We start from the raw sequence: 14,261 nt of genomic DNA, 5'->3' as shown, positions 1-14,261 counted from the left end.
TTCAGTGTAATAATGCTACTGTAGTAATGTTTAAAATACTATTATCTTTTAACAATACATTCCCAACTATTTATAAACAGAATATGATTTCTGAGATTTGCTCCGAAATAATCTGAAGGAAAAAGAATAGATGAAACGGCCGGGCGTGGTGACACTCACCTGTAATCTCACATAGGAGGCTGAGACAGGAGAATCACTTGAACCCAGGAGGTGGAGGTTGCAGTGAGCCAAGATTGCGCCACTGCACTCCAGCCTGGGTGACAAGAGTGAAACTCCGCCTCAAAACAAAAAAAAAAGAGAGATGAAACAAGACTCGTACTGTGTTAGGAACTGCTGAAACTGAGTTAATAGATCCAGGGAGAATTATTACACTATTCTCTCCACCTATGAATTTGAAAATTTTTGTAACATAAAGTCCATTTAAAAAACTGAAATCTTTTATGGATTTAAGAAGTAATTTTGAAACATTTCTCCACCCAAAATACAACATAACCATTTTGGTGATCATTCAACAATCTCAATTCTTTCCATGCACTTAATTATATTAATAAAGCTTAATGACTATTTTAAGTTGCATGAAAATAGTGACAGTAGGAAAAATCAATTGCAACTAGAAATCCTGTGGTTGAGGCTGGGCACAGTGGCTCACACCTGTAATCCCAGCACTTTGGGAGGCCAAGGCAGACAGATCACTTGAGGTCAGGAGGGCAAGACCAGCCTGGTCAACATGGTGAAACCCCTACTCTACTAAAAAATACAAAAATTAGCTGGGTGTGGTAGTGCATGCCTGTAGTCCCGGCCACTTGGGAGGCTGAGGCACAAGAATTGCATGAACCCGGGAGGCAAAGGTTGCAGTGAGCTGAGATCATGCCACTGCAATCCAGCCTGGGTAACAGAGCCAGACTCCGTCTATAAAAGAAACAGAAATCTGTGGTAGATTACAACATTCCACTCTTAAAATGCTGAAATATATTGAAGTCATATACCAAATAAAATAAATCATTAATAGAAATAAATTAAGGCTGGGTGTGTTGATTCATGCCTGTAATCCCAGCAGTTTGGGAGGTCAAGGTAGGAAGATCACTTGAGCCCAATAGTTCGAGGCCAGCCTGGGCAACATAGCGAGACCCTGTAGCTACAAAAGAAAAAGAAGAAGAAATAAATTAGTCACCTCTCTCAATTTTTCTCGCTCACGCTCCCTCTCAGCAATACGTTTTCGCCTCTCTTCCTCTTCCTTAAGAGCATTTTGTGTTTCTGTTCTCAGTTTATCATCTTTAAGAATCTTCCGAATTTTCTTTCTGCCTTTTCCAGGAGACTTGGAATCATCATTTTCATCTTCTTCTTCCTCCTCCTCCTCCTCCTCCTCCTCCTCTTCTTTTTCCTCCTCTTCTTCCTCAGAATTGCTCTACGGAATTTAAACAATTAGAGGTAAACAGTACAAAGTCATTTAATTTATCCATTTCATATGCCATTAATTAATACACCAGGAAAAGGTGGAAGAAAACATGCTGAAAACATTTAGAATTATATTTAGCAATAAAGAGTAGTATTAAAAAAAAAAAAAAAAAAACTCTTCGGCCGGGCGCAGTGGCTCACGTCTGCAATCCCAGCACTTTGGGAGGCCAAGATGGGCAGATCACAAGGTTAGGAGATCGAGACCATCCTGGCTAACATGGTGAAACCCCATCTCTACTAAAAATACAAAAAAAAAAAAAAAAAATTAGCCGGGCGTGGCAGTGTGCGCCTGTAGTCCCAGCTACTCAGAAGGCTGAGGCAGGAAGATGGTGTGAACCCGGGAGGTAGAGCTTGCAGTGAGCTGAGATCACGCCACTGCACTCTAGCCTGGGCCACAGAGCGAGACTCTTTCTCAAAAAACAAAACAAAAACTCTTCAACATCTATTAAAAAAAAAAAAAAAACTCAATTAAAAATGGGCTACCGACTAGAATAAACATTTCTCAAAAGAAGATATAAGCATATGAAAAGATGTTGAATATCACCAGTCATTAGGAAAATACAAAGAAAAACCACAGTGAAATGCCACTTCCCACTCATTAGGATGTTTCTTGTTGAAAAAGAAAGAAAAAGAAACAAAGGAAGTGTTGGCAAAGATGCAGACAAATTGGAATCTTGGTACACTGCTAACAGGAACGTCAAATGTTACAGACACTAGAGAAAAACAGTGTGGAGTTTTCCAAAAGTTAAACATACAACTACTATATGATGTAGCAATTCCATTTTTCCATATATACCCAGAATAATTAAAAACAGGGACTCAAACAGATATGTAAACACCCATATTCATAGCAGTATTAGTCAAAATAGCCAAAAGGTAGAAACAACCCAAATGCCCATCAACAGATGACTGGGCTAACAAAATGTGCCACAGACATATAATGGAATATTATTTGCCTTAAAAAGAGAATGACATTCTGATACATGCTACAACATGGATGAACCTAGAAAATATTATGTCAATGAAATAAGCCAGACACAAAAGGACAAATATTGCATGATTCAACTTATATATATGAGGTACTTAAAATACACAAATTCATGGAGACATAAATGAAAATAGAGGTTACCAGAGGATGGGGGATAGAAGGGAATGGAGTTAATGTTCAATGAGTGAAGAGATTCTGCTTGTGAATATAATTAAGGCCACTGAATTGTACAATTTAAAATATTTAACAAGCTAATTTTCAAAAGATAAATACCCCTCTGGAAGAGCAATGTATTGACAGAATCAAACATATTTCAGACACCTTTTACTTTATGTAAGCCTGCGTATATACAAAAAACTCAAACTGGCTAATTTCACTACGAGAGTTATTCCCATATAAGTCATCATTCAGGATAGTATTTTGTCTTCAGAAAACAGAACACTCACATCACTACAAATATAAAATCATGAATTAGAATGGCTTAAAATTCCATTAGAAATTAAGGAATAGGAAAAAAAACTGATAATGTCAAATTAATACTTTTACATATATATATATATATTCAATAACCAATCCTTCCACAAGTGTAAAATGTAAATAAGCCAGTAGAATAAAATGAATGAATGGAACAGAGAGGTAACAGCATGATTACCATAGTCTACTGTAACAGTTATAATTCAAGCACGTGGTAAATGTCATTATTACCTTGTTTTCACTGGATGAATCTTCTTGAACCTTAATACGTCGCCTTTTCTTTTTCTGTTTATAGCTCCGCTGATTTTCTTCCAACTCTGCTTTCTTTGCAGACCTGAAGAAAATTTAAAACACAAAATAAAATATTTCATGATTAACTTCCATCAATAAGTTATGTACTATTTTAAAACTGTTCTACCTCTGTATGCATTCCTAAAAACAAACAGGAAAAAAAAAATCAGTAGGTTAAAAATGGATATTCCAGCAGAAGCATAACCCTTCATTTTAATCCAATGATCAACAATTTACAGTCTCCTGAGGGAAGGTTTGTTATATGAGTAAGAAAATGCATTAAAGGACATTAAGACTATTCTTCTAGTATAAAATACAAACAGCCAATAGACATACTAAAAAACATTCATCATCACTAAAAAAAGATTACAAATTTGAATACTGTTTTCTTCATAACAGGCCACAGAGATTTAAAAACACAGTAACAACTTTTGGTGAGAAAAATATTTCTGGGTTTAGAAATTTGTACACAAAGCTACACTAATCCAGACAAAATAACTACTGTCAGTAAGGATGTGGAGAAAGTGAAACCCTGTTCACTATTAATGGAAATGTAAAATGGTGCAGCTGCTATTATGGCAGTTCGTCAAAAAATTAAAAATAGAATTACCATGCAATTCCTTTTCTGGGTATATACCCAAAAGAAATGAAAGCAGGGACTTGAAGAGATATTTCTACACCCATGTTCAAAGCAGCATTACTCATGACAGCCAAAAGGTTACAAATCAAATGTCCATCAACAAATAAATTGATAAACAAAATGTGGTATACAATGGAACATTAAGCCTTTAAAAGGAAGAAAATTCTGAAACATGACTCAACATACATGAACTTGGAACACATGATGCTAAGTGAAATAAGCCAGTCAAAAAAGACAAATACCGTATGATTCCACTTATATGAGGTTCCTAGAGTAGTGAAATTCATAGAGACAGAAAATAGAATGGTGGTTGCCAGGGGCTTCAGGGAAGAGGAAAAAGAGAGTGGTTTAATGAATAACATTTCAGTTTTGCAAGGGGAAAAGGTTTTGGAGACTGGTTCAAAAAAAGTAAATGTACTTAACACTACTAAGCCACACACTTAAAAACGGTTAAGAGGAAAATAAAAATTCCCAGTAATACCATGAAAGAAAAAAATGGTTAAGATGGTAAATGTTATGTGCATTTTACCACCATTAAAAATAATCATTAAGGAAAGAATGAAGTACTGATACAGGCTACAACATGGATGAACCTTGAAAACATTACGCTAAATGAAAAAAAAAATCCATAAAAGGATTTATATTATATGAATCTACTCATGCAAAATGTCCAGAACAGGCATATCCATAGAAAGTAGATTTTAGTGTTTATTAGAGTACGAGGGCATGGGGAATGGAAAATGACTGCTAATAAGTACAGAGTTTTTTTCTTGGGTGATGGAAATGTTCAGAAATTATAGCGTGGTGTTTGTTGCACAACTTTGCAAATACTCTGAAGACCACTGTATTCCACAGTACAACATGTTGAATTATATCTTGGTTTAAAAAAAAAACTCTCAACGTACCTTATCATTTTCATTTTATATTGACTTAAAGTATAATATATTGCTATACTCTAAGCACAACCTGGTATTAACTTAAAAAAACTCAAATGTTTTAAAACTTACAAATGCAGATAGACACCTTTGTAGACATACATACACAAACACACACAGATTGTTCATTTGATAAACTGTAGAAAGATTATGTTATTCTGGGGGAAATAAAAAAATTGTAGTAGTAGTATTATCTAACATACCATACTAAGAAGGAAGCCAAATTTTAAATTACAGGTAATCTAGATCAGTGACTGTTCATGTTACAAGACCAAGCATATCATTATTACTGTAGTACTACTAAAACCGATAATTTATATATCGAGCACTTACTATTTGCCAGGTAGGTACTGTTATAAACCTTGTACATGTATTGTCTCATTTAATGCCCACAATGGTCAGTCAAGTATATTGTAATCCCCCACTTTACAGATGAGGAAACTGAAGCACAGAGTATTTATACAAATAGAAAGTAGAAAAGCCCAGAGTTAAGACTGAGGCAGTTTTTCTATAAAGCCTCTTCACTATTACCCTACAATTTTCCCCATAACAATAAAAAACTGCAGCCACGAGTGGTTTTGCAGACTGAAAATCTACCCGGGTTAAAATACACAATTCAACTACACATTCAACTACACATAAAATATGCTTAGATTCTTTTTAAACTATTAAGTATAACAATTACTTTCAAATCAAAATATTATATATTGCACTAACTTAACTTTATTGGTAACAGTAATCATACAAATCATTTGAAGGCATGGTCATTCAGATTAACTCCTAAAATTTTTAAAATATCAATTATAATACCTTGTTCTGGGCCGCTGTTCATCTTCAGATTCACTAACTTCTTCACTAACTCCTGATTCCTGAAAATCAGAATCTTCTGAATCTTCACTGCTCACTTGAATTTTAAAAAATACATAAAATTATTAATTATTTTTCAATAGAAACCCAATTTACTTAATTTACCAATGACTCGACATTAAAACAGAGCATTATAAGAACATCAGAGGTATATATGTGAATGGATAATACATAATATAGAATATACCAGTTAATGCTTTACATGATATATATAAATAAAATTCAAACGTATTTCAAATGTAATTATAAAACTGTGGTTGTACATTAAAATATAAGTATTCAATTGTACATTAATTGACAAAATAAGAATAAATTACCTGTCAATAAAATATATGTAATTACCAAAGGTAAATTAATGAAAAAGAAGTTTGGCTATTCAATACAAGCAAGGTAGGCTGGCCAAGAAGGAATAAGATTACAGATTCTCTCCTCCAATGATGACACAACCAAAGAACTTGAAAAGGGAAACAATAATAGGCAGATTGGAGACTGAAATCAAAACTTGAATAATGACCCCTCTACAATTGGTGGAGGGGAGACAGCTGTGAGTGCATATGGTTATTTTCTTTCTTTGTTTCCTGGTTTTGACCAGAAGGCAGGCTAAATTCCAAAGGTATGCAGAGGGTACTGACAACAAGACTGTGAAGAAAATCCCTATTTCTAGCCACAACACCAGGAAAATCGGGTTCTACATGTGGAATCTTCCATTTTTTTTTCTCACAATTAACGCAGTAATGGAAGCATATAAAACTCCAGGAGAAAACCTCTTTTTGGCCAGAGGAAGCAGGGCAGAAAAAATACAAGATAAGCTTAGAACATCTTATAGTGCCAGAAAATAAAGCAGTGTTCAAACATGGACAGGCACATGTTGAAAGGACACAAGATTCAACTTGAAGGAGCTCCCAACAACCAAAGCTAGAACAATTTGCGCAATAAAATAAATGGTACTATTGGATTATAACTGGTAAAATAAAAATCTGTAAGTCATATTGATATAAATAATGCAATAAATAAATAGGGGAAAATAACTCTTCCTTAAAATTACTAAATGTGGAAGTAATGAAATAAACAGAAAATTACAACTAGGCAAATACCACAGTACTAACTGCTTCACCCAAGATGAATACTAAAATTAGTGGGCTTAAGTATGATAAGAAACAATATATGCATGGTCACAAAGTATCTCCCGATAAAATACTAAATATAAACAGAAAAATAATATCTTCTTCTTTACAGTGGAAAAATACTAACAGACACCAACTTAAGCAAGTAACAAAAGTTAATCGTGAGAGTAATAAGACATATTGATGGCTGGGCATGGTGGCTCACCCCTGTAATCCCAGCACTTTGGGAGGCCAAGTTGAGAGGATCACTTGAGCCCAGAAATTTGAGACCAGCCTGGGCAACGCAGGGAGATTCTGTCTCTACAAAAAAAAAATTAAAAATTAGCCAGGCATGATGGTACACACCTGTGGTCCCAGCTTCTTGGGATGCTGAAACGAGAGGATCACTTGAGCCCAGGAGGTTGAGGCTGCAGTGAGCCATGATCGCACCACTGTACTCCAGCCTGGGCAACAGAGCGAGGTCTTCTCTCAAAAAAAAAAAGACATAGTGACATCATCTATTCTTGGTATCATGCACTGAAGACACAACATCACTTCTGTGGTATTCTGTCAAAATGCATAACCTCAATTCAATCATGAGAAAACATTAGACAAATACATATCAAGGAACAGTTGAGAAAATAAGGAATCAACACTCCACAAGTGTCAAGGTCATCAAAGGAAAGACTGAGGAATTGTCATAGACTGCAGTAGATTAAGGAGACATTATAACTCAATGCAATGTGAGATCCTGGATTGAATCCTAAAGCAGAAAGAAAACATTAGTGGGAAAACTAATCTCTGAATAAGATCTATAGTTTACTTCAGAGGTCATAAAACGGTTTACGTAAAAAGTTTGATAGTAAATATTTTTGACTTGTGGACCATATGGTCTCTGTTGCAACTACTTGTCTCTACTCAACTTTGCCATTGTACATATGTGAAAACAGTAAATTAATGAATATGGCTGTGTTTCAATGAAAGCTTATTTATAAAAACAGGCAGAGGATCAGATGTGGCCCACAGGTGCAGTTTGTAAACCCCTGGCTTAGTTGATAGTATCGTACCAATGTTAATTTCCTAGTTTTGATCATTGTACTATGATAAGGTATTAAATCAGAGAAGCTAGGTGAAAGATACACAGAACTCTGCACTATTTGTGTAACATTTCTGTAAATCTAGAATTGTTTCAAAATAATTTTTAAAAAATCTATCATAACCTGAGATCAGAATCAAAGTTCTATTCCAGTGAAAACATGGGAGAACATAAATGCTAACAGAAATGCTATAAATGGGAGAACATAAATGCTATATAGAATATGTGGGGGGAGAGGGGAACAAAGAGTTATTGTTTAATGGTTAAAGAGATTCCATTTGGAATGATGACACGTTTTGGGGACAGATAGAAGTGATGGTTGCATAAAAATGTGAATGTACTTAATGTTACTGAATTGTACACTTAAAAATGGGTAAAATGGTAAATTTTATGTTATGTATATTTTACCACAATAAAAAAAAAGAATAGTTAAGCAACTGGAAAGCTGGGAGAATATAAAAAACACACATATATCCCTGCATTCACACACAAAAAAATCCTGTAATTAAGTATAATTTTAAGCCTAGTATTATTTTTTCACCCAACATTTAAAAATTTTTGAAGTCTACCAAAAATGTGAAAGAATTATTGAATGAACACTTGTATGCCTTATCCTAAATTCACTTATTGTTAGCAGTTTACCACATTTGCTTTTCTCTCTCTCTCTACATACACACACACACGCACACACACACACACCTTTTCTTACACTGAACCATGTGATATTAAATGCGGATGACATTTTACCCCTAAGCATAGGGATACTACTACCCTACATAACTAAATACCATGATCACATCTGAAAAAAAAAATACTATCATCTAATAAAAAGGCAATATTTACAGTTTCAAATTGTCACTAAAATAATTTTGTAACATTTTTCTAATTTAGGAGAAAATTAGAGTTCATATGCTGCACTTTGTTCTTATGCCTCTTCAATGCATTTCAATTTAATTCAACTACATTTAATAAGTAGACTATTCACTATTGATTTTTCCCATCTCTCAATTCAAATTTCCAAATAATATAGGAACACCAGAATTTACAAAACTCAGATAATCACGCAACTTCAACTATATATCAACCACGATGATCATAATCCATATTAGAAACACAAATATGATGGGATTTTAGAAGTTTACTCTCTCCTACACAAACAAACAACAACAACAACAACAAAATCACCTGGGTAATAAATTACCCACAGAATCAGGCAGTAGAAACACAGATCATAGAAAATTCAGATTTTAATAAAGCAAATCTCAAATGTAATTATGTATAATAAAAGGGTCTATATATTGAACTAAGCCTCAGAAGCAAAATCAATATTGCCCCTTTTGTTGAAGAGGCACAGGAATCCATGTTGTGATATATATAACATGTTAAATCACACAGTTCCTATACAGAATCTGTAAGAGCTTGCAGCCATATTGCAAAGAACTTTATAAGACAGGCCGGGCGCAGTGGTTCACGCCTGTAATCCCAGCACTTTGGGAGGCTGATGCAGATGAATCACGAGGTCAGGAGATCGAGAACATCCTGGCTAACATGGTGAAACCCCGTCTCTACTAAAAATATAAAAAATTAGCCGGGTGTGATGGCGGGCCCTGTAGTCCCACCTACTCAAGAAGCTGAGGCAGGAGAATAGCGTGAACTCAGGAGGCGGAGCCTGCAGTGAGCTGAGATTGCACCACTGCACTCCAGCCTGGGCAACAGAGCAAGACTCCAACTCAAAAAAATAAATAAATAAAAAATAAAAATAAATAATAAAAAAAGTATAAGACAAGTAGTCACAAAATGATGCACTATTATTTATTAACATGAAAATGTCCATAACATATATTAATTGTATATGTGTGTAGCAAGAACTTCTTTCTCCTCATCTTTAGTGAATAACTCTTGCCCAAAAGGCCTATAAATGTTTAGGATTCCAAGACTATGTCCTTAGCTTTCCATTTGTAAAACATTACAACACCACTGAATAACCTCAACTATTTTTGTGATATTGTACATATACCATGAAAACTCTAAAAACCTGACACTCATTGTAGACTTTTCCCTTTCATATCAATTAAGAAGACCTAACAATTCAACCTCCTATAAGACTTAAATCAATCTTCCTTTTCTCCAACAACCCCATTTGTCATCAACTACAGCAATACCTTCCAAACATTCAGTGCCTTCATTCTCACTGAATAATAAGGAACTAATCTAATCATATGATATTTTTGATTAAAATCTTTCAATAGGAAAAAAAGTAGTCATGCTGAGGTTGTGATTCTTGGGTGTTAGTAATCAACACCTTGTTCCTTGATCTGGGTGCCCTACGTTTTCATCAAGATGTCTACTTATTGATAACGTGCACTTCTTTGTACATGTATTTCAAATAAAACATTTTTTAAAGTGGTGGTAATCCTCTGTGATTACACTAAAAACTGCTAAATTGTATACTGTAAATGGGTGAACTGTGTGGTTTGTGAGTTATATCTCAATATAGCTGTTCTATAAAAAGTTTAAAAATAGGCCGGTCGCGGTGGCTCAAGCCTGTAATCCCAGCACTTTGGGAGGCCGAGACGGGTGGATCACGAGGTCAGGAGATCGAGACCATCCTGGCTAACACCGTGAAACCCCGTCTCTACTAAAAATACAAAAAACTAGCCGGGCGCGGTGGTGGCGCCTGTAGTCCCAGCTACTCGGGAGGCTGAGGCAGGAGAATGGCGGGAACCCGGGAGGCGGAGCTTGCAGTGAGCTGAGATCCGGCCACTGCACTCCAGCCTGGGCGACAGAGCGAGACTCCGTCTCAAAAAAAAAAAAAAAAAAAAAGGCCAGCACAGTGGCCCACGCCTATAATCCCAGCACTTTGGGAGGCCAAGGCAGGTAGATCACCAGAGGTCCAGAGTTCAAAAATAAATACAGTAATTTTAAAAAAAAACCTTTTCAATGGCTCTGCATCCTTTAGAGCCTATTATATTTCCCAAACACTTGCCAAAATGCGTTCCTACTCCTAGGTGGCAAAGAAGAGTTCATCTGCCATCCATGGGTTGGGTACTAACAATAGTCTTCAAAATTTACCCCTAGTCATCAAAAAGCCAAACAACAACAACAACAACAAAATTCTTTGTACTTTTTGTTACCCAAAATTCACAGGCAAAATTTACCCAAATTAATTGCATCTTCTACCCTTCTACAGGAAAGCACTATGTTTTCACAGTTTTATATGCAATCTTATACTTTCTACATAATGTTTATTTTATTAAATCATATTTATTTCTCTTTATAATCTAAAGGTTAAAAATATTCTTTGTGTCATCTAAAGTTTCTGGTTTATCTTCCCACTCTAAATTATTAATTTTAATCTCATGTGATAGTATACCTGTTGCCAGTGTACTGACATTTGCTTAATATAGCTGGTCAATTCTTTGAGGAGATATGCTTAAATTTCTTTCTTTTTTTTTTTTTTTCTTGGAGACAGAGTCTTGCTCTGGGGCCCAAGTTGGAGTGCAGTGGCGCTATCTCAGCTCACTGCAACCTCCACCTCCCGGGTTCAAGCAATTCTCCTGCCTCAGCCTCTCGAGTAGCTAGAACTACAGGCGCATGCCACCACACCCAGCTAATTTCTTGTATTTTTAGTAGAGACAGGGTTTCACCATGTTATCCAGGATGGTCTCAATCTCCTGACCCTGTGATCCACCGGACTCGGCCCCGCAAAGTGCTGGGATTACAGGTATGAGCCACCGTGCCTGGCCATATACTTAAATTTCATTACTATAATTAGTTTACAAAACCAGCATGGTTTTTTTTGTTTTTGTTTTTGTTTTTGAGATAGGGTCTCACTCTGTCACCCAGGCTGCAATGCAGTGGTGCAATCACTGCTCGCTACAGCCTTGACCTCTGGGGTTCAGGTGATCCTCCCACCTCAGCCTCCCAAGTAGCTGGGACTACAGGTGCACACCACCATGCCCAGCTATTTCTTGTATTTTTTGTAAAGATGGAGTTTCCCTATGTTGCCCAGGCTGGTCTTAAATTCCTGGGCTCAAGCAATCTGCCCACCTCAGCCTCCCAAAGTGCTAGGATTACAGGCATAAGCCACTGTGCCTGGTCCAATATGTTCTTTACATTCAGCATTAAAATGTCTTACCCTTTCTTCTGTTTCTGCCTTTGACTTCTTTATGCTCTTTAGGCTTTGTCTTTTTTTCTTCTCCAGATTCTCCATCACTCACAGTCAGTTTGTGCCTCAAAAGCCTATGTCTGTATCTTGGCTTCTTAGATTCTTCAGAATCTGAATCTGACTCAGAATTGATTTGATTTTTTGCTTCTAAATGAAGAAAATAAATCAATAAAACCTTCTTCAGTCTTTAAAATGTCTTGTACATCTATTTTGCCTGTTGACAACTACTGCAACTTACGAAAAAAATCAGAGTTATACACATACTTTGGTACCATTGGTGTTATCAGGTAATCTCACACATCAGACTTGACAAATTACTATTATTAAATATTGACTAAATATCACCTATATATTTATAGAACCTTTTATAAGGTATAAAATATTTTGCTTTGAAAATCATCTGTTTAAGGCCGGGCGCGGTGGATCACGCCTGTAATCCCAGCACTTTGGGAGGCCGAGGCGGGCAGATCACTTGAGTTTGGGAGTTCAGGACCAGCCTGATCAACAGGGAGAAACTTCGTCTCTACTAAAAATACAAAATTAGTAGGGTGTGGTGGCACAGGCCTGTAATTCCAGCTACTCGGGAGGCTAAGGCAGGAGAATCACTTGAACCTGGGAGGCAGAGGTTGCAGTGAGCCAAAATTGCACTATTGCACCCCTGCCTGGGCAACAAGAGCAAAACTCTGTCTCAAAAAAAAAAAAACAAAAAACAAAAAACATCTGTTTATTGGCAGTAACTGATAAAATTAGAGTAACTTCCATAATTATTACAAGCTATTCAAGAGAAGTCGTGGTAACAAAGTCTTAAACATTTTCATGAACTCTAAATGCCTGTATTAAGAGATTTCTTTTTCTTCTTCTTCTTCTTCTTTTTGAGATGGAGTCTCGCTTTGTCACCCAGGCTGGAGTGCAGCAGCACGATCTTGGCTCACTGCAACCTCTGCCTCCCAGGTTCAAGCGATTCTCCTGCCTCAGCCTCCTGAGTCACTGGGACTACAGGCACGCGCTACCACACCCAGCTATTTTTAGTAGAGACAGGGTTTCACCATGTTGGTCAGGCTGGTCTCAAACTCCTGACCTCAACTGATCCACCTGCTTTGCCCTCCCAAAGTCCTGAGATTACAGGCGTGAGCCACCACGCTCAGCCATATTAAGATATTTCTTGGTCAGATATTCTTCAAAGACTGAATTAGTCAAGGAATCAAACTATGACATTATAAACTTCTCTTTGGGGAGCTCACCCTCATCTCCTGGGTTTTCTTCATTTTGCTTTCCAGTTCTTTTTTTCCCTTCTTCTGGCTCATCATCTGAAGATCCATCCTCATCAGAGGAAAGATTGGCTTTAATTTCTTCTAAAAGCATCTTCTTGGCAATTCTTGAGAGTAAAAAAACAATAAAAAAAGAACTATATATCTGGGGGTGAAATATACCAAATTAAAAACAAAAACAGACTTCTTGGCATCAAAATAGAAATAAATGTGCCAATAGATTTTACATTGTAAATAAACAATTAGCAAAACCATGTTTTAACCTAAGCTATAAACAAAAACTTTTGAAAATGTTCTTTACACTTATTATTTCTCAATTCTATACAATTCTGCAATATACTGAAAACTCTGAAGGACATATTCTATTGACTATTTTTACTAATTGCAATTTGATGCTGGATAACCTTCCAATCCTCTATTTGCTTTGCTGACATCATCCTACAACTACAATGTCAGACAGGTCAACAACAGTAAATGAACTTGTTCAGACACACGGCATTCCAAGATAATTTAATTCACGAGAGGTTTAATTCAACAGCAAAATATATTCTTGGAAAACCAATGTGTAATAAACCACTATATAATAACACCTTGCCTCAAACTAGAGGATGATAGTTTTGGACCTTAATTTCAATGTACTACATAAATTCTGTTAACCAGATGAAAGCATACACAAATGCTAAGTATTGCAGCAATAAATAATCTCTAATAATATTCAAGACAGGGGAAAGAAGGGACATGATTGCTATTAATTACATACATGGTAAAAAGAACACAAATTACCATAAATGGGTTACTTTAAAAAAAATAGTGCAGTTGTTTCACTCACAACAAAATTTCTCAAGATGCTCCTCAAAGACCAATTTGCTAATGGAAAAATCAATTACTAAAAGCATAAGAAAACACTACTTTTACTCCTACCATCATATGTTAAAATAAAATATATTCCTAGGAAATCTCCATGTTTGTACTCAAG

The 14,261-nt window shown here is 36.0% G+C and overlaps 1 protein-coding gene across 8 annotated transcripts in view; it reads right to left on the bottom strand.

The window, feature by feature from the left end:
* The window catches only part of ATRX (ATRX chromatin remodeler), a 224,319-nt gene that overhangs the window by 156,686 nt on the left and 53,372 nt on the right, over positions 1–14,261 (bottom strand). For 7 of the 8 annotated variants that reach the window (XM_023202314.2, XM_026452137.1, XM_026452135.1 and 4 more), the window contains 5 exons: positions 13,259–13,392; positions 11,988–12,164; positions 5,594–5,687; positions 3,149–3,251; positions 1,172–1,405 (listed from right to left, as the gene is read on the bottom strand). In XM_023202314.2, the coding sequence (XP_023058082.1) occupies positions 1,172–1,405; positions 3,149–3,251; positions 5,594–5,687; positions 11,988–12,164; positions 13,259–13,392 (742 nt within the window). The remainder of the gene's footprint in view (positions 1–1,171; positions 1,406–3,148; positions 3,252–5,593; positions 5,688–11,987; positions 12,165–13,258; positions 13,393–14,261) is intronic. The other variant, XM_026452141.1, reaches the window with a different exon arrangement.

The sequence above is a fragment of the Piliocolobus tephrosceles genome, chromosome 12 (assembly GCF_002776525.5).
Source record: "Piliocolobus tephrosceles isolate RC106 chromosome 12, ASM277652v3, whole genome shotgun sequence".
NCBI lineage: Eukaryota > Metazoa > Chordata > Mammalia > Primates > Cercopithecidae > Piliocolobus > Piliocolobus tephrosceles.
This window is presented reverse-complemented; position numbering and strand designations above follow the sequence as displayed.